The sequence below is a fragment of the Tetrao urogallus genome (genome assembly GCF_951394365.1).
Source record: "Tetrao urogallus genome assembly, chromosome: 1".
Lineage (NCBI taxonomy): Eukaryota > Metazoa > Chordata > Aves > Galliformes > Phasianidae > Tetrao > Tetrao urogallus.
Genome location: NC_136813.1, coordinates 66,382,312 through 66,404,004, shown reverse-complemented (window position 1 = coordinate 66,404,004; position 21,693 = coordinate 66,382,312). Strand labels below are relative to the sequence as shown.

Genomic DNA, 21,693 nt, shown 5'->3' with positions numbered 1-21,693 from the left:
ATGGCACTATGTCCAAGTGGGGGCTGGTCACGAGTGGTGTCCCCCAGGGATTCGTCTTGGGACCAGTGCTCTTACATATCTTTATCAATAGCATAGATGGTGGGATTGAGTGCAACCTCAGGAAGTTTACTGATGACAGCAAACTGAGTGGTGCAATTGACAGAACAGAAGGGAGGAATACTGTCCAGAGGGACCTGGACATACTCATGAAGTGGGCACAAAAGAACATAAGGAGGTTTAACAAGGACAACTGCAAGGTGTTGCACTTGGGTTGAGGAAGTCCCACATATGAGTACAGACTGGGGAAAGAACTCATTGAAAGCAGCCCTGTGGAGGACTTGGGAATCTTTGTGGACAAAAAGCTGGACATGAGCCAGCATTGTGTGCTTGCAGCCTGAAAGGCCAACAATATCCTGGGCTGCATCAAAAGATCAGCCAGCAGGGAGAGGGAGGGGATTTTTCCCCTCTATTCTGCCCTTGTGAGGTCCTATCTGGAATAATGTGTCCAAACTTGGGAGCCGCAAGTACAGGAAGGATGCAGAGCTGTTGAAGGAGGTGTAGATGAGGGCCATGAAGAGATGATCAAAGGGCTGGAGCACCTCTTCTATGAAGAAAAGTTTAGGGAACTGGGCTTGTTTAGCCTGGAGAAGGCTCCCATGAGACCTCATTGTGGCCTTCCGGTACATGAAGATAGCTTACAAGCCAGGGGGACCAACTTCTTACACAGTCTGATAGTGATGGGACAAGGAAGAATGGTTTTAAACTAAAAGCGGGGAAATTCAGATTGGATGTTAGGAAGAAATTTTTTGCTTAGAGGGTGGTGAGGCACTGGAACAGGTTGTCCAGAGAGGTAGTGGATGCCTCATCTCTGGAGGCATTCAAGGCCAAATTGGTTGAGATCCTGTGAAACTTGATCTGCTGGTTGACAACCCTGTCAATGGCAGGAGGTCGGAGCTTGATGATCTTTAAGGTCCGCTCAAACTTATCATTCTATGATACTTTGATTGTGTGTAAACATAAGATATGACCTGTGGGGTTATATAATCCACAACTTTGGCCAACTCCTGCATCCACAGTTGCTGAATTAGAGATGTTACAGCATTTCTTCCTATCAAACTTTTAGTCCCTTTCCACAGACATGCTCTCCACAAGTTTACTTTGCCTTGTTCTCAGCCTGCTGATATTGTCTTCCATGACACCTCCCATGGCAGCAGATTGCCAGAGTTCACTGTGCTCTGGGCATAGGATTGCCTTCAGTGCCTTCAGTGTTGTACAAAAGGTACTCCTAGGAGCAAGTTGCCTCTGGGAAACAGTAGTGCTTTTTCCTGAAATGCCCATTTTTGACTCAAACTGATGGTTGCCTTTTAAATAATCATTCAGGCTTAGAAACCTTCCTTCTCTACCACTGTTTCCTCTATCTCTCTGAGTTCAGTCAGTTATATTGTCTCACAGATTATTTCTGTTTTCATTCCTAACACTGACAACATTTCCTTCTTTAAGATTTATTTTGTTCCTTTTCCTATTTTAAGTCTTTTCACTTACATTTTCCACAAGTGTCATGGTACTCACAGCTACAAATGTTTCATATTTAAATTTTTAGTGTTTTTCACCCCATTTTTCTCTTTCTACTGACTAAAGTAAAGTACATAAATGTTCGTAGGAATACTATTGATTGCTTTAGTGTGGGTTTGGATGTAAACAAAAGTGAGAACCTGAGAACAATACAATTCATTAAATTACCTGTTGTTTACTGCATTGAACCAAAATAGCATTATAAATGTACCTATATGTGCATATGTATGTGTATATGTGTATGTATACATTTCCAGGTAACTTTGTGTAAACACGTAAACTTTTTTGGAGTGTGTTAAAGATTCACGCATTTTCCTCTGCACAACCTGTGCCTCTTGTTAGTCAATTTATCAAGAGCACTGTGATAGACAGTTGCTCCAAAAGGCCTTCTGCTGTACGTTTTTAGTACTGAAAAATGTAAAACTCAAGATAAATGAGTTAGTTGGTGAATGAAAGACCCTGATCATAGAGACTCGTTCATTCTATAGAGAACTGTCTGCAAAGTCGTCTTACATCAAGAGATCTGCCTTTGAATAAATATTTAGCTGTCTGAGCAATTTATATATCTTTCTAAAACCAACTTTAACCAGTGCACAATCTGCTTACTGTATCCCAAAGTTAGCAAAGGTGGTGCAATCTTCCCAATACTCACTTTTAAGAATGTCATAATTAATCTCTCCTCAGATAGTTGCAGTTGCTTGGAACAGGTAATATGAATTACAACCCAGTAGTGACAGTTGGCCTGCTGCTGTTAGAGGCTAGGTCACTCACACAAATAGAGCTTCTGGTTTTGTATCTATCCAAACGTATGTCAGGTGATTCCCACTCAAACTGTCTGCTATCAGGCACTATCAATATTGCAATTTCATTGATCTTACCATACAATCAGTGCAATGACCCAATTCAAAACCAGCTCAATATGATAAATATCCTCTTTGACTATGGTAAACAGCCCAAGCACAGGTTTAAATACAAGCATCCTGGTAACAGTAGGCAGTGACCAACAAGACTCATTAACCATGTTTCCTTTCATGTTTTCTTCCTAGACTTCTGACATCACTTCAGTGGTTAAGTGACGGTGTCATATTATTTCACAGATGAAAAATGAAAACATCATGTTCTAAGTGAGCCAAACTTGGAACTAAATTCTCAGTTTCTACAAATCTATGACCCTAAGCACTTAATATGGCACATGTTACATATGTTCCTGTTGTGCTGATGCTAAGCTTTTTCCAACATAAGACACTGTTTTCTACTGGTTTGGCAAGAAGACAACCAGATGTAGTGGGTAAGTAAAAAATTAAGTAATGTTTCATCCCATGCTAGCCATCTCAATTATCTGATCAGATCTTCTTGTCAAGTCTCTTTCTACAACCAATACGAAAATTGTCCAAGACAGGTAAAAGTGAATTACCTAACATATTGGGAGATGTAGATGGGTAAACGTGAATCTCACTATTAAAGTCACTCATATTCTTGAATTTGACCGCCTATTCTATATGAGAACAGAGCTCCCAGGGGGAGCTGATGAGTGTGCAGGACTTATTGGGAGACAAATCCTTTGTGTATGTAGTAAGGGATAACTTTTTTCTCTCAGTAATGTCATTCTAATTGCAGATGAACTTCGGCTACATAATGATCTGCAGGTTACCAAGAAAGAGTCACAAGTTATTCTGTACTGGAACAACAACCTGACAAAAGAAGAGACAGAGAAGTACAGTGTGAAGTATATTCTGAGTTACACATTCTTTGATACATTTCAGGAAAGGAAAGTAAGTTGATCAATGGTTACATGTAGTTTAAGTGAAATCACACATTACTTCATTTGATAGATGAATTTGCATAATTTGCCTTTCAGTCATTGTTACTGTCTGTCTTAATGTAATTCCTTCTTCCTCTTTTTAGGAAAGACTACAGGAAAAGAAAAAAAGGATAGGTATTGAGCTACATACAGGTTTTAAAGCTAAAGTTAAAACACAAGTTTTTATGAAAGAAACAGAAGACCTAATTAAGGAGAGCGGCTGGACTGAATGTACATACAGATCTCCTCCAGGTCAGCTATTTCCTGCATGTCATTAAGACACATAAGCATTCCTTGCAATGTTCTGTCTTACTTGGATAGTTTCTAAAAGCTAATTATTATCTTATACCATATTTTTAAAATATTCATTTAAGAGAATGACATACAGCATCTTGGAATACTGGTAATTATTTAAGACATGTTTAGGTTCACCTCAGCTGAGTGAGATGTCAGAATGTTATTCCAAGTCTCCATCTTCCCTAACTCCTAACTCTGTTGAAGACTGCCTTTTGTATTATCTGGTTTCAGAAAATCTTAGAAGAGTAGAGTTCTTCAGCAAGAATCCAGATGTTTTTTTTTTTTTTTCTTTTTAACTGTATTAGTAAGGCTTTTGGTTGTAGTGTCAGAAGTACTTCTCAGTTATTATTGCCCCAAAAATCCATTTGCTCTCACCCGGTACTTAACTGCCCCTCTAGAGATAAGGATACAAGACAGATCTTAAAGGCATCCATTGTGTTCCTAGAAAATCTAAGTAACAGAAATGGCACACTTTCTTTTTTTCTCCTTTCTTTGTTGCAGTATATATTCAGAATCTTTCATGCATCATATATAATATTTCTTTTTTCAATTGCACCTGGCATATTAAAGCAGAAGATCCTGCAGATGTCCAGTATTTTTTTTCATACAGGTAAGGATCTTGTGCAAAATTAGTAAATTAGTATGAAATTATTGTTTGTTTGTTTTAAAACACCAAATCTGTGATACCTTGTCTAAGCTCTATTATACTTTGATCTGAAAGACTCATATTTCCCTCCAACAGACACATAGAAGAATATTTTGAATGCCAGCAATATATAAAAAATGCAAGGAATAAAAATATTGGATGCCACATGAAAGATGTATCTTTCCAACCACTAAGGAAAATAATTTTAAACATATCTGTAGTAGATCTAAGAAATAATTCAAGAAGACTGTCTTATTATAAAGGTTTTACACCTCAGAAAATAGGTAAGTATTATCTATTACTGCCTATTATGAAAAACTTGTTTATTGGTTATTTCATTGATCTGGAATCAAGGAAACAAAAGACAGAAGTGTGACAAAACTAGAATATTATTTCCAACTTGCTATACATTTGAATCCCTGGGAATTTTACACAAAGATTAAAAAAAAAAGGGAGAGAAAGAGATTGTGACTCAAATGCCTTTAGTTTTATTCTTTGAAGTAATATCACTGTTTACCTATAATTGCCCTTTAGAAAATAATAGGATATTGTGAGAAACTGTTTTAAAGATTTAATTCCACGTAATTTGAAAAGCATTATACTATTCTTTCCTCCAGTTTTTCTCTTTTCTGTAATTTCTTTCTCTTATTGTCCTGAGGAAAACAAGTTAACGTGGAGTCTAAACACACATCCATCATTAATAACTGTATTTGAGAATATGAGTGTTATGAATCATTAAAAACATCTCTATTTATTTATGAAGCCATTTTCAGTTAAAAATATTTTGATAGTGATTTTTAACTACTGACAGCCGAATGATCAGATATATTTATTTTTCCTAACTTCTCTGTGATGCTTGAATTAATCTCATTAGTAAGAAATTCTCCTGAGCTTTAGCACAGATTGCAGAATCAAATACATTTCAAATAATGAATGTATTGATCATATTCCAGACTTGTAAAATAGGAATCAGGATAATTCAGGTGAAAGCAAAAACTGAGTCAAATTTATCAAAATCTCTTCCGAGCTAGATTTGATTTACTGTGTTTTCATACATTAGAATTATTGGCTTTACCTTAGTATTTACACTGCAGTTAAAAGCAGTTAAAAGCAATATGTTCTGCTTTAGCAAAATAAAATATCTTCATGAAAGTCTTTTTTTCAGGAAAAAAAAAAAAAATCAAGGAGGGAAGAACTAATCTGCAGGAACACTGTGCTATGTTTCATAGCCAACTTGGAGGAGCTCGCTGATGGTTAAGCCAGCAGTTTCCCCTCCTGCCCCAGTGCCAAGCAGAAACCTATCTTACTTCTAAAATACATTGCAAAAGTTTCATGGCATGCAGCAAACTTACCCTCAGCTTATTAGGGCAACTTAGTCCTAGCTGTCTAAATGGCTGAATCATACAGTGTTTAAAGTTGGAAAAGACCACTCAGATCATCTTGTCCAAACCTCAGTGCATTCACAACAAGATGATATCCTCTGGGAAAAATATCTCAGAGGTGAAAAATATGTCTTTTTCACTTTGGAGGTTGAACACAAAGATGATGTTGATTACCTTCCTCACCTTTCATGGCTTGTGGTGCACCTTGACCCCTAAGGTGAGTTCTGGTCACTGCCAGTAAGGTCAGATTTGGGGGCAGGCAGAACAGAACAACTTTACAAGGCTGAGGTTGGTATAGATGCTTTTGTTGACTTTGTGGAGCACTCTCATTGCTCCAAAATGAGACTCCTGTAGATGGGAAAGGCAAAATAAAAGCCAAAAAGGGAACCTCAGCACGACATACCTTCCTGTAGAGCAAGACAGGGCCATGTAGCCACAGCTGCAGGAAAACAGAGCACCACATTGCAGCCGTGCAACTAGCACAGTCCCACAACTTTGTGGTGAACACATCTCTGCTGGTAGGGCTGATTAGAGAACTGCAACTGTGGTTCATCCCTTTGTGGCAATGCAACATCAGCTGCGAGGGTTCCTGCTGCCTGAATACCCTGCACACATCTGTACCCAGATCAGTGCCTCAGTGGACTCCATGATAGAAAGTGGCTGTGGACTTGCTTATCTACAACAAATGCTAAAACCTAAAAATGCAAAAATGTCTCTTGCTTCCAAACCAGTTCACCTTCCCTCTCCAAAAAAAAGAACTCATGGCTACTGCGCAGCTTGCACTTTGTGATGGGAACACAATTCTGGTGGTGGAATTGTTTGAGTTGGAAGGGATGCTTAAATGTCACCTAGTCCAACCATCCTGTAATGAACAGGGAAACAGCTACATCAGGGCACTCAAAGCCCTATCCAGCCTAATCTTGAATGACCCCAGGGGTGGGGCATCCACCACCTCTCCTGGCAACCTGTGCCAGTGCCTCACCACACTAATTATATAAACTTCTTCCTTATATCTAGTACCGTTTTTTCCTCTTTTAGTTTGAAACCATTCTCCTTGTCCCATCACAACACAGCCTGCTAAAGAGTCTGTCCCTTTTTCTTATTAGCCCCCCTTTAAATACTGAAAGGCCACTCTCAGGTCTCCCCATACCCTTCTTTTCTCCAGGCTGAACAGCCCCAACTCTCTCAGCCTGTCCTCATAAGGGAAGTGTTTCATTCCTTGGTCATTACTGTGGTCCTCCTCTGGGCACATTCCAAGAGGTCCATGTCCCTTTTTTATCTCCTAAGCTTGCATTGCTCCAAAGGAAAAACATTTATCTATAGCAAGTTTTCTTCTGCTCATTTGCAAGAAGAAATAGATATTATAGGCATATGTAACAAACCTGACAGCGTGAATAAGACCTGCCACTAGTTGCCAGCCCTTCAGTATCCCATCAGTGAGAGCTCTAACTCCATTATTTTCCAAATTATATCACTGGGATCGTAGACAGACTTGGGGTATCCCATGAGACACGGTGGAAATACTGAGAAGAAAAAAATCTTTCCCTTTATTTTGAGGCAGAAATGAATGTCATTCAGTGAGTGACACTTTTAAAGAAAATGTCTCATTCACTGAGTGTTTTCTTTGCAAGTGGTAACTCCATAATAGTCAATTGTCTTTTTCAAGGGCTGATGCACATAAATATGAGAAACAACACAAAGTGCACAAACCTCTCTGTACTCATTTTCAGAGAAACTGAACCCACCGATCAACGTCTCTGTTTCCCTTGAAAACAGAAGTATTAAAATTCACTGGAAACCCCCACCTACCATTGGTTCAAGAGAAAAAAAGTGCTTTAAGTATCAAGTGAAAATAACAGACAGTAAGGTAATCACATTTTTGGTAATACACTTATTCCACATAGCATAATTTCTATAAAAATAGGCATCCCTTGTGTTTAAAGGATTTAAAATTCAAACAAACTTTGAAGAAATCCCAAGGTCTTTCATAAATAATCCAAAATTTTTTGTCTTTCTCAACAAAAGAGAGAAACAACATATTTTACAACTTTTTCAGATTTATGCTTGCATTCAAGTGGGCTTTTTTGTTGGCTTTGTTTTTCATTAATTTTACTGTTACATTAACACCACTTAGATTTCTGACCTTTTATTATTGATAAAAGATTCTAACTTGTGAATACTGAGAAATAAAAGTAATGGTAGAAATCTTTTTTTTTTTTTTTTTAGAGAGGTAATATTCAACCTGAAGAATATGTTATTAAAAAGTGTTCGAGTTCATTTTTTCTGTATCATTTCTGTCCAAAGATAGGACTTTAACATTTAATTATTTTTTTTTCCCCTTCAGGAAATAAATGGATCATTACTGTTGCACTGTAAAGATACTATGTGTTTTGCCAGAAAGATGCTGGCCAATATGGGCTGATTCCAGCTTACCATGTTTGATCTGGAATTGAAGTTATCTTATTTTCTACAGAAATAATATATAGATTTATTTACGCTTTTCCTTATAGAAATATGCTCAGCTATTTTCAGAGTTGTTCAGAAGGAACAACTTCTGAATTTTAAATTTTAAAGATTTTAAAATGTTATTATACCTGCAGTATTTGTTTGATGAAGGGAGTTATTCCAACTAAAGGACATATTTCTTTTGCTAAGTGTTTCCTGAGATGATTCTAGTGAAACAAAAAGTTTTAAATGGTCAACATGTACTGATTGAAACCAAAAGGCATTAAAAGTAAAAAGAGAAAAACATTTACATGAATTGAAGATGGTGATTAGGGATGGATTGGAGCACCTAACTTATGAGGTACAACTCAGAGAGCTGAAACTTTTTGTCCTGGGGATGAGGAGGCTGAGGGAGGTCTCATCAGGGTATGCAAATACCTGAAGGAATGGTGCAAAGAGGACACGGCCAGGCTGTTCTCTGTAATGCCCAGTGCCAGGACAAGAGCAATTGGATACAAGCTGGCACACAGGAGCTCCCTCTGAATGTCAGGAGCACTCCTGTGCTGTGCAGGTGATGGAGCAGCAGCACAGGCTGCCCAGAGGCTGTGGAGTTTCCTCCTTGGGGATCTCCAGAGCCACCTGAACATGGTTCAGGGCACCCTGCTCTGGGTGGCCCTGGTGGAGCAGGGGCTGGGCCTGAGGGACCCACAGGGCCCTGCCTGCCTCAGCCATCCTATGACTCTTTGAAATTACACTTTTTTCTTTTCCTTTTTTTTTTTTTTCTTCTTTCTTTCTTTCTTTTTTTTTTTTTTTTTAATTTTAAATTTAAAGTTGAATGTAAATATGATTCTATCGTGCACAGAACATTTTGAATCTATTTTTGTCTGAATAGCATCTCTTCCTTCTTGATGTCCCATATGAATTTTGAGATAACATGTAAAAGCAGCTTGTTAGAAAAATGCTTGTAGATATATTAAAGCATTCTCTTTTCTAGACAGAAACTTTAAAAAAGCTTGATTTGAAATGTAGCTGCATAACCCTGCATTTTAGTAGGAAATTAATAAATTGTAGAAAGACAGTATTGATTAAATCATGTGATTTTCTACCATAGAAATAGAACTATGTCAGCTCTCAATGTACTCCTCAAAACTAAAATATATTTGCTAATTTAGATTGCAATATTAATTTGTTCCTGAAATTTGCAATCAGGCTTTAGCCTTGCAAAGATTTCCTCTCATACTTAATTCATGCCTTATTCAGTGAATAATTCATGTGAAATGCATGTGAATCCTTGCAGGATTGTGGTTACAATTTACATGTCAATATTGTTCTATCTACATACAGAACTAAAATAATCATTCCTGTTATTTGCATATATTATATATATTTAATAATCTTTCATCATGTATCAGCAGCTTCTTTTAACAGTAAAAAATAGGACAGTGTTGTAGCTTAGTTTATGGAGCATGGTGCAAGTATGGTGGCAGTTCCAGCTGGCAGTTTAAAATTATAGAGTAGTAAGAGTTGAAATGTTTTCACACAGCTTCTTATTTACACTCACAAAGAGTAGGAAGCACTTAACTGAACATATGATACTGAGGAGTTCAGATGTTATTTGAATGTGAATTTTCTGAGCCTCTGGTGTTTTTGTTCAAGCTCTCTTTTAATCTGTGTTTTCCTTGAAGCACCTATATCTTTGCTAACATACCTGAATGAGGGGAGCTTTGAGGAGAATCAGCATCAAAGCTAGTAACAATTAGAAGAGTAGTTATGTAGCCAAGGGATACAAAACGAGGAGACAAAGGTAAGGAAAAAAAACACAGTGATGTTACAGGAGGAATAGGAGGGAGGAGGATGGAGCACGTTTGAGGTTCTGTGTTAATTGTTATTAGGGTTTCCATGAGCAGGGTTATAGATATTTGTTGACAGGCACTTAAGAGGAAGATCAAAATATGCAGATCTGTATTTATTATGAATACCAAAGGAAGTGACTTTGTGAATAATGTTAATAATACTGTAATACAAAGAGACAAAGCTTAAAAGTAGGGAGTAAAGTCTACAGATATGTGAAAGCTAGGAAGGGTTAGCAAGTAGTACAGAAAACAAGATTTGAATTTGAAATGATGAAACCTGAAATCAACAAGACAAAATTCAGCAATAAGGAAAATACTGTTGTTAGGAAGTATAGGTCACATATGCAAAATCCAAATGAGTAATTGATGCATAAGCAGAAATGCAGAAGAAAAAAGGTCTGTGGATTACAGTGAGCCACAAACTGAGTCAATAATTCCATGTTGTTACATAAAGGTCAAAAGCTATTAAAGTGTGTATGACAGGCATGTCATATGTAAGATGTAGATTGTGACTCATTCTTCTAGATACTAAGTTTGGCTCCAGTTTTTGTAGGGTTTTGTAGATGGTCTGAACTGGTATGAACACATCTTGTGTATTTTTTATCTTTTGAAGTGGCATACTTTGATTTGTAAGCACAGTTAAAGATGTTTCAAGAGAGTCACTAAAGTAATAGACAATCTACAGCATTAGACAGCTGAAAACTGGTTTTTTCTACCAGAAAACCAAAGGCAACATACTACCCCCCACAAAAACCTTAGAACTTATAGTTTCATTGTTATTGTATTCACCCTATACTTGGAGTAAGAAAAAAATTAAAGGGGAATCAGTGATTTCAGATACTTACCATTTGACCAAAGCTGATACATTCTTCCATCTTATCAGTTCAGCCTCTTCTTGATTTTCTAAGATTTAATACATGCCATCAAAACGACAGATTGTGCCTGAATATAAACATTTTTTCTGAAAATCTTTTTCCACTGGATTTGAGATATAAATAATAGTATTTGTCATTCCTAGACTTGTATCTGTTTTAACTGCAAAATGAAATCACAAAAAAATAACCCCTGAAAACTATCTTCATAGATTGTAGATGTCAGTGAAGAGAAATATGAGTATCTACTTCTTAGACCAGCAAAAAAATGTACTGCACAAGTGAGGGCCAAGAAAGAGGTATGCATAACGAACAAGATTTGGAGTGATTGGAGTGAACCGGTGACTATTTATGATGGTAAGTTATCATATATTTACCATTTGTAACTTCTGTAACCATATATGTTAGTATCACTCAGCATATTTAATTTTTCATAGTCATGGATCTCCTCTTTACTGCATCACTGTACTGTAGCAGTACAAAGAGGTCCATGCCATGCACCAGCTCTCACAGTTCTACATGTTGTGGGGAAACAGAGTCCTTGAATTAATGGGTCGTATTTCCTTGGTCCTTAGTTTAGCACAGGGCAGATGTCTTAAGGTGACTCGTGACAGCTTCTAGAAGGTGCACCTTCCAGCCTTTTTTGGAATGGACATCTTTAGAAATGATTTCAGCTGGAGTTTTAAGACAGGAAACTTATGAATGTCATAATATTCATTAAATCACAGTTCTTAGGAACTAAATCTAACATTTTTATTACTGTATCAAGAGAATACAATCTGGAATGTTGTGTCCAGTTCTGGGTCTCTCAATTCAAGGACTGGGAATTGCTTGAGAGAGTCCAGCACAGAGCTGCAAAGATGATTAAAGGAGTGGAGCACCTCCCTTACGAAGAAAGACTGAGGGAGCTGGGTCTCCTTAGCTTGGAGGAGACTGAAGGGTGACCTCATTAATGTTTATAAAAATATGCAAAGGATGAGGATGTCAGGAGGATGGAGCCAGTCTTTTCTCAGTGACATCCAGTGGTAGGATAAGGGACAATGGGTGCAAGCTGGAAAACAGGAGGTTCCCTATAAATATGAGAAAAAACTTCTTCATGGTGAGGGTAACAGAACACTGGAATGGGCTGCCCAGAGAAGCTGTGGGGCCTCCTTCTCTGGAGACATTCAAAACCTGCCTGTATGCATTCTTGTGTGACTTGATCTAGGTGTTCCTGCTCTGTCAGGGGGATTGGACTGGGTGATCTTTCAAGGTTCTGTCCAATCCCTAACATTCTGTGATTCTGTGAATAATTTCTCACCTGACAGAGATAAGAAGTGGTTAAGCTCTAATTCAAGTATATGCGCTCTGACTCCCATCATTTGCTTTAGTATAAATTAAACAAAAGCCATGTTTTTTCCTTCACCTCCTATGACTAGATTTTAATTTGTATGCTAACAAGGGAAACTGGTACTTTCCATGGTTAAAAAAATGCCTTCATGTACAGTTGCTTCATGGTGTCAGGTTGGGTAAAAGGGAAGCAGTAGAGTGGGATGAATAACACTCAATATTTAGGTAGAAAAAGTGGTACATAGACTTGTCCCTGAATGACGGCATGTAAAAATGTTCAGTGCTATTGCTAATAAAACAATACAATATAAATATTTAATGCAACAGGCTATGCATTTTGGAATATGCCTTTCTGATCTGTTAAGATTCAAGTACGTGCTTATCTGAAGAGACAGGAAATGCAATGGCAGGCATTGCTATTTTCGCAATGGATTGAATGTAAATTCAGTAATAGAGTTTATAGGATATTGCCTGCCTATGCCGTCAGATACCTCACCACATCCCACTGTTCTGTTGGCACCTCTCAGCTAAACATCTCTGTTGGATTAAATTCACTTACTTCATTTCAGAAGACTTTACTTCTGAAATGCTTGGAGAGAGGAGCTGCATCTGCTCACTGTGATGAAAGAGAGGATGCACTTCTGTCCATCAGAGATTTGTTCATCAGAAATTCTTATTTCTTCTCACTGAATAGAAAATGAGACTTGCTCGGTAACGTGGCCAGCAGATGTCTGCCTGGCCTTGTGTGAGGCTGGGTGCATTTGAACTGAAATGTAGACAGTGGAGGGGGGGGAAATTTGAAGGGCTTTTCCTTGTGAGGAGATGTAGATTTGCCCATTCTCTGCCAGCCCCTCATCAGAAGAAGGAAATGGACCTGGGCAGTCACTCATCCTAATTCCACTCTACAAAACCTTGCTTTCAGCAGCTGCAACTGTCCTTCAACTGTTTTCAACACCACTGCTTTCCCAACTTCCTCAACAGCTGTTGCTGAGGTTAACAATCACAACTTGTTTTCTCTACTTCAGGAAAAACTGGTAGACAGGACTGCCATTGCTTATAATATGTCATATCTCCATGTGTTTGGTGCAGAAAGTTGATTTGCCTCTGGAGCATGTAACTCTGCACAAGTTCATGTAATACAGCAATTTCCCTTCTTCCTTCCTGTATTTGGAGAGGATCAGTGGCTTTTGTAATATGAATCTATGGAGTATATTACATTGAAGGATCACAGACTCAGGCAACTTTTTAAATAACTCCTTTGATGCTTAGAGAGGGTTTTCTGTCTGTTTTATTTTGTATTCAGCTGAAATGACTTTGGCTGTTTTTAACTGGGAAAATATATCATAAATGGATGTTATGAAGTAGACCCATACCTAATTTTTTAGACACAGTGATTGTAAAAGATTGAGACATTCTGTGTAGTAAACTAAAAGTGAAAAAACAAAAAACAAAAAAAAAACTTCCATTGGGTATTTTTATTTCAGAATGTGTCAGTTTTTCTGCTGAAAGTCTTGAAGCAACATGAACTGACCTGCTTTATTTTTTTTTTTTATTTCACGTGACACTCTGATGTTTTATCTAAAAAAATACATTTCTTTAAGAATGCATTTTTCAGAGACATTTCATTCTCCATTTTAAAAAGCTGATACATCAAAACGAAATAACATAATTCAAAACATAACTAAAATATTTGTTCTGAAATGTTCCTTTGACATGAAAAGAATTTGTTAATTTTCTCATGGGAAACATATTCATTTTCCACCAGAATTAGCATATGCCCTTGAAAAATAAGACAATTTAAACTGAACTGTTCGGTATAGAAACTTTCTGCTAAAAGAGAAATGTTTGATCAGCTTTATTCATATATAGAAACTTGAAATAATTGGTCTGATTTTTGGAGCTTCTGAGCATTCATAGATCACTTTGATGTTAATAGCAATTCAGAGGTGTTCTGAATTCTGCACACCAAGCCAATTGTTTTGGTTCAATTTACTGTTGTATGTGACTGAGTTTAAACATTTGCATATGAAAAACAAGCAAACAAAAAAACCCACCCAAAACAAAACCCCAAAGCATAAAATAACCTAACTGAAAGAACGCATGCTTTTTGTCTTCCAACTTTCTGAAACAAAGAAAGAAAGCAAGAGGACCAAACCTCTTTGTGGTTTGGCTGACACAGAGATCACTGCTTTCCCCTTGTCTTGAGTGTGTAGATCAGAAAGGATTACCAACAGAACAATCACCTCAAAATGAAGTATTAATGCTTCATGGTCCAGAAATTGCTCAAAACATATTTTCTGAGCACTCAACCTGAAAGACAATGGAAAAGCTTCCTTTTCAGCTTAAAGTGAATGGAGAATATCTTTGTGTTTTAGTAGAACATAAAAGTTTTTCTAGGTTCAGAGGTCTGAGAGCTTTTTTTCTTTTCACATTAATTTTGTGATATTTCATTTTTTTTTTTTTAAACCCCAAACGGGTTCAAACCATTTTGTTTGAATTTTATCTGGATTGGCCATAAAATCGTTCTGACCTAGGACTACTAAAATTTCAAGAACTGTTCCTTCCTGTTTTTCTTCTTCAAAGTACTTAGTTTGAAGTCATGGTTCTAAAGCCAGGTATTAAACAAAAACACAATTTGGAAAAAAAAAAAAAAAAACCCACAATATTTTTGATTGGGTTATTCTAGAGGAAGGAATACAAAGTACAAAACAGTAATATTTTCTGAATGGTATAAATATGTCTTTCAGATTGTTTCCTTGCATTTCTTTAGGTAAGTCTAATGCAAAAAATATGTTGCTTCTTGATTCAAAGAGAATTTTTTTTTTTTTTTTGACAAAAAGATTTTGCTTTCATTTTGCCTTAAACCAGTTACAGCTGTGAAGGGGTGAACAGGCAGTGGTGGGGGGCTGGTTGTGTGTGGAGATGAGAGGTGGCAACAGCAAGAATCCAGAAGCAACTTGGGCAGCAGCAGGAGTGTCAGCAACAGACAGACAGAAGAGCATGATATCCAGGCTGGATGAATGCATGCTGTGAAAGGACTGACCATGCCCAGCATAAGAGAGCAGCAATCCAAGGAAAGGAGCAAATGGAATCCACTGGTGCAGGGGAAGATGAGGAAAGTGTGGGATCAAGGTAGCAGCAAGGCTGAGGGCTAAAGGGAGAAGGAAAGAACTGTGCTGAAGTCAGAAGGCTCAGTTTCCCCTAAAAAGCTTGGTGAAAAGACTCTTTAAATCTGTAGCAGCCCACGAATGATGAAATATTTATGAGTCATTAATATATAATTCATCAATTTATGAACTACCCTTTCCCATATTATTAACATTATCATTTCTTCTTTTTAAGAAGAAACTGTGGACAGCATATTGCTAAGCCTCACATTGTTCAGCCTTCTGATTTTCCTTGGAAGTTTGTTGATATGTGCATGTAGAAGGTAATACACATTTCTGACAGATAATACAATTTTTTGTTGTAAAAGAGATCTTTACAAATGAATTATTACTTACAAAAAGCAGATAATAGTGCAGTAACAGCTATTGCTTTATCAGAGGTGTGCAGTAGTGCACGGTTACTGAGCACCTCACAGATTCCATCACTGTCCCTGGAGCTCCAGTCTCATAAGATGCTCTCAGCTGTATGTCTGCCAGTAGCCTGACTGCTCTTCTCAGTGTGATTTTGCCCCATGGTTTTATGGATTCTGCATTCTGAGCTACCAACACTAATCACACCAAAGATGAATTGCATTTCCCATGTTGCCCAACTTCATTTCATAATTCATGGGTATTGCCTAGAGCATTCCTTTCCTCTAACTCAGACAGCTTACAAGAAATAAGTAAAAAAATGAAAGTCAGGCTGACAGAAGTAATTTGCTTTGCTGTACCATTAGTGTCCCTACACCCACCATAAATTAATGCAACCAAAAGACTCCACATCATTGCTTTTCTGCTCAGCTACTTATATTTCCTACTGGTATAGCAGAAAAGGCTTTCTTGAACCGGGAAAAGAATAAATCAGGACAAGCTGATAACTCAAGATGCCTTAGTATTTGGAAGGTGTGATACAAAATGGAAGCAGTGTTAGAAGTAAATAAATAAATTAATTGAAAACTAAATAAAGTTCCTGGTTAGGATAGAAGAAGTTACTATAAACTTTATTTTAGCAAACAAGAACTCAAGGAACTCTGGATATGAAACTGTTAAAATACAGTACAAAATGCTTCCACTGGCACAAGGAAAGCAATTAAAACCCACCTGCATCTAAACATAAAACAGTATTCTGGTCAAATAATAAGGAGTGCTTCTGGTCTCAAGAGATCAGTTCAGCTGGTAGATTTCTTTTGTGGTAAATTTACACAGTACTGAAAGCCAACATATAACCCTTTGTTATAGTGCAAAATGTTTTCATGGTTCTGTGCAGACCTCACTCTTGCTCAACTTGAATTGCGCTAGATTTCAGTATAGGAATTAAAACACATTTCTGACACTATGCCTGCCCCTGTTCTCTGTGTTTCTTCCTTTGATTATCACATTTTATAGTACGAAAACAGGAGCATTTTTCCAGCTATAAGCATGGTTGCATGCCACAGTCTCTTGTTTTTGTTGAAATTCAAATGCAGGTGCATATCCATACTACAATCCTTTTAAAACTTTAGCAAGTTAAAACTGGTGAAGTGAAAGAAGAGCTAGGAAAAATGCTGAGCAAAATGTCTGTGATGAATCAAAAAAGGAGTAGAATATCTTTAGAAACAGATGTCTGCCTAATGCTAACATCTAATTCATGTTATTTTTTTGGCACCTACAATCTTCACTGAAGTGTAAGACACCTTTCTAGTCAGTGGAAAGAGCTCTGGAGTATCTCTGGAGGCTATTAGGCAGCTCCTGACCACCTAAATTTAGATGTGTTACATTCACACCGAATCTTTCACTCAGACCAGAGACTGTGCTCCATTTGAGTGGATGTTTTCCTCTCAATATTTAAGTTTCTTACTCATTTAAATTGCTACCCGATGTCTGTTTCAGATGAATTTATTGCGAAGTATTATTGAATAATTTGTTTTGCAGATATTCTAGAATTGTGTGTCTGTATCACTCTCTTGTAGGTATAGACTCCTGGAAGTTATAACCACGCCCTTTCCAGGTCCTACAGATAAAGTTACAACTTGGTTAGCTACAGATGAGACTCATCACCAGGTAGAGTGTCTTTCTTCTCTTGCTACAATGATGTGCGTAATATTACCTGCAATCAGAGCAGCATAACATTGCATTTGAAGCAGTGGGTCAGTTTTAAGAAGAACTGGGGAAAAGGTATGTAGAATGCTTGTATTGAAGCTGAAAGAGAACAGAGTGTTTGTGGAGATTACAGGACAACGATTTTCTCAGAAAGGATAATCTCCTCAGGAGATTACTACCTTAAGTGTGTCTCAGACAGAAAGGGTTTCAGCATTTCCATGCTCAATGGACCACTCTTTTAAGGAGCAGTCATGACTTCTTCCAGAATAATCAGTTCTACGGTCTTACAGGTATAAGAATGTGGGAAAGTCATGAAAGGGAAGTTCTTTGTGGAGAAGTGCAAGTCATTGGCTATTATGTAGTAAGCACGCACATTTAGAGAAAATAAGAGGAAGCTCAGCAATACATGAAATGCAAGCTACCACAACAGTGCTTGTGCTGCAAGATAAAATCATTTACAGAAATTTTATTTTGAAAAATATGATACGTGACAGGAAATTCAGATTCTGACTTATCTCTTAGCAAGTTACAAAACAAATTACAAATTAGCAAGTTACGAATTGACTGGATGAAACAGAAAATACATGTTTCCAATATTTGTGTGATTTACTTAATACAGCTCCATTGCTAGCATATTCAATGTTTCTTGTTGCTGCATGTGATTGTGTGAGCTGGAAGAAAAAATGTTCTGGTCAGGCAGTAGTCTATATTATTGCATATCCAGTGAAGCTACACAATGAGCTGCTCTCCAGAAGACACAGCAAGATTTTCTTACCTAGTTCTACTATAGCATATGATGAAAAGATGAAGGTGTGCCCAGTGTTTTCCAGAGAGATGTAAATAAAAAACTGTTATGAGGATTTTCTTCATCCTATGTATTTAAAACATTTTTTGAGGAGCCTTTGTTTCATACCCTTTTCTTTACCTTACTCAACACTGTTGCTGTACTTACACTACAATATCTGAACTTCTTCTGCAAGTGCATTCACTATTGTGACTGCCAGTTGCCAATGAGAGCTACACCTCCACTCCGAGGGGAATAAGAGTGTGTCTTTCAATGTTGTTTTATTGTTTTTTTTCTAAATGCATGTATGTAGCTGCAAACTCTGACAGCAACCATGGACCATCAAAATTCATGAATCACAATTAGAATTTTGAGGCAAAGGGAGTGAGTTTTTTTGTTTTGTTTGCTTTTACCTTCTTACAGACAAATTTATGGAGAAACCAGTGTGTATATGCTGCATAATGATATCACAAAATGATGAGATTGATGGCATGTGTTTTGAACTTTCACCTGGAGTTCATTTTTGGGATGGCTCCTAAGGAGCATTCTGTTCCCCTCTTACTTTATAGTCATCTTCTCAGGAAAGAAAAATCCAATAGAGCTCCAGAATTGTACTAAAGTTATGTTCTATTTTCAAGATTTGATCATTTCTGTGACACTTCTGTCCAAAAATATCTGACTGAATTTGACCTAAGGGTGCCATATTTGCTGCCTCCTCTATGCAAAAATCCTTTGGTACCAGTTCACCAGTACCTTTTGGTACCTTTTCACCAGTAAGTAATTGATAATTGTGGCTGTGCCTGTGGCTTTTGATTACAGACTACTAGAATGTAAAAACAAAATCATCATTAAACACATACTCTGTATCTGCCAGCAATCTACAACGGCATTCATTACTATTCAGGTGTCCATTTTTATTCCCTGTATAGATCAAAAATTGCAGCAATCAATGACCACAAAAAATATATATTTAAATGTCACTGACAGAGGAAGAAGACAGTTCTGTTCCCTATTACAAAACACTACTCACACCTCTGACAGGAAAACCTCAGCATAGCTGTAATTATTGTCTAGATGATTATTATAAGTGACTAAGATGACTGTTGATGACACTTCTAGGAAAGAGAAATTGAATAAAACATGTGGAATAGATTAGTATCTCTAATATTGCTGACACCGCAGAGATTTTGGCTTTGGACATACCATAAGAGTTAAGAAGATTGGGAAGAATGGTGCTGCAATAAGCTGTTTTATCCAGCACATAAATATAATGTTGGAAAGCTGGATTATTACTTTGACATAAACTCTTGGTCAATATCCTGCAGGGCAATAACCAAAAAAAGATAGGGTTCATAACAATGAAGTAAATGTGCTTATGAGCACCTTTTAGAGGGAGACAGTAACTAATGTGATCTCTGTATCACAGTTATCATTATGGAAGAAGTAATCAGTACTAATCCCAGATGCATCAAACAGATAGCATGCTTTTAATAAAATTCAGACAGAATATCGAATGTAGATGCACATTATGCAATTTTTTTTCCAAACAGAAACAAAATTCAGTGCAAATGGAGATGCAGTCAGAGGTCATACTGAGAATATCAGAAGATAATGGAGACGAGGACATTAAACAACATACATATATGAAAAAATCTGAAGACCTGTAGGAGAGTTATGTGCTTTTTTTTTAATTTTATTTTTTATCTTCATGTAAAAGCTAGCTTTCTCAGAGTTGGCTGGATTCTCACTGATCCAAGAAAGGCTGATACTGGAGTTTGTCTGATCCAAATGGTTTGAAATGTTTTGAGTTGTGACATTCTGCAACTCTTAAAATGCACTTCAGATCAAAAAGGTAAAGTATACTGCAGTCTTTCTCTAACTAGTACTAATCTTCAGCCCAGTAAAATACAGCAGGTCAGACAATATGACTGAACAATTGAATCTACTTGGGTCAAGAAGGAACTAGAGTTAGTGCTGCATTAGCTTCCAAATAATGTCCAATAGATCAATAACTTTAAGATTGGCTCTTCATACAAATACCACAGTACCTATTCAATATCTGATTAAAGAAATAAGAAGCAATGGAAGAAGCAATCATTTCTGGAAGTTGCAGCAGAAGCTCACAATGGTTCTCTATAGCTTCAAAAAATATCATACATTGTGCAAGTAGATATTAACAAGTTGCATGTGAAAACAATGTCTTAATATGATATACCTACCCTTTTGCATTTAGCGAAGGGACAAAATGTTAAACAAGGTTAAAAAGACAGTTTTTTTCAACCTATTGTAATTGTTTAAATAAGTATAACTCAGAGAAGGTATCGCTTTGAACTGAACAGCTACTGTTACTTAATTTTTCCTATCTTAGTGAAGAAATTTTCCCCTCTCTTTCCATGGAGTAGCAAGCCATGCAAGTTCATACATAAAAGTTCATTCATAGGGTAGAAAAGATGAGCCAGGGAGCTACTGTCCTGTTAGCCTCATCTATGTGGTGGGGAACATCACGGAACAGATCTTCTTGGAACCTATGCTAAGGCACATGGAAGAGAAGGAGGTGATATGGAGACAACCAGCATGGCTTCACCCAGGGCAAGTCGTGCCTGAATAAACTAGCTGCCTTTGATGTCAGTGTATCTGCATTGGTGGACAAGGAGAAAGCCACTGATGTAATTTATCTGGACTTCGGTAAGGCCTTGGTCACGGTCCACCATAACATCCTTTTCTCCAAACTGGAAAGATATGGATTTGATGGGTGGACTGTTTGTTGAACAAGAAACTGGTTGCAAGACTGTACTCAGAGTGAAGGTCAATGGCTCAGTGTATGGATGGAAATTGGTGATAAGTGGTGTCCCTCAGGAGTCAGTACTGGGACCAATACCTTTATCAACAACATTGAGAGAGGGATCAAGTGCATCCTCAGCAAGTTTACAGATGACAGGAAGCTGTGTGGCGAAGTCTACACGCCTCAGGGATAGGATGCCAGCCAGAAACCTAGACAGGTTTGAGCAGTGGGCCCAAGCGCATTTCATATGTTTCAGTAAATTCAAGTGCAAAGTCTTGTGTCTGCATCATGGCAACCCCTGCTCTCAATATAAGTGAGGAGATGTAATGTTTGGTGCACAGCCCTGCTGAAAAGAACGTGAGGCTACTGGTGGATGGCAAGCTGGACACAAACCAGCAATGTGCCATCTTGTATCCTGGGCTGCGTCAAAAGTGTGGCCAGCAGATCGAGGGAGGTGACCCTGCCCCTCTGCTCTTTGGTGAGGCCCCACCTGGAGTACAGTATTCAAATATGGAGTCCTCCACACAGGAGAGATGTGGACCTGTTAGAGAATGTCCAGACGAGGGCCACAGAAATAATCCAAGGGATGGAACACCTCCACTACAAGGACAAACAGAGAGCTGGGGCTGTCCAGCCTGAAGAACAGAAGGTTCTGGGGTGACCTTTCAATATCTAAAGGGGAGCTATGAGAAAAAAGGGAACAGA

The 21,693-nt window shown here is 37.6% G+C and overlaps 1 protein-coding gene across 1 annotated transcript; it reads left to right on the top strand.

Annotated features, from left to right (window-relative positions):
- Positions 1-2,757: 2,757 nt before the first annotated feature.
- Positions 2,758-19,873, top strand: LOC306953817 (interleukin-5 receptor subunit alpha-like; the record flags this gene model as incomplete). The annotated part of the gene is made up of 10 exons (XM_079544811.1): positions 2,758-2,860; positions 3,190-3,344; positions 3,478-3,625; positions 4,172-4,280; positions 4,413-4,600; positions 7,429-7,565; positions 11,081-11,225; positions 15,540-15,627; positions 17,293-17,383; positions 19,757-19,873. 10 exons carry the CDS (start codon positions 2,758-2,760, stop codon positions 19,871-19,873), a joined length of 1,281 nt encoding a protein of 426 aa, XP_079400937.1.
- Positions 19,874-21,693: the final 1,820 nt, after the last annotated feature.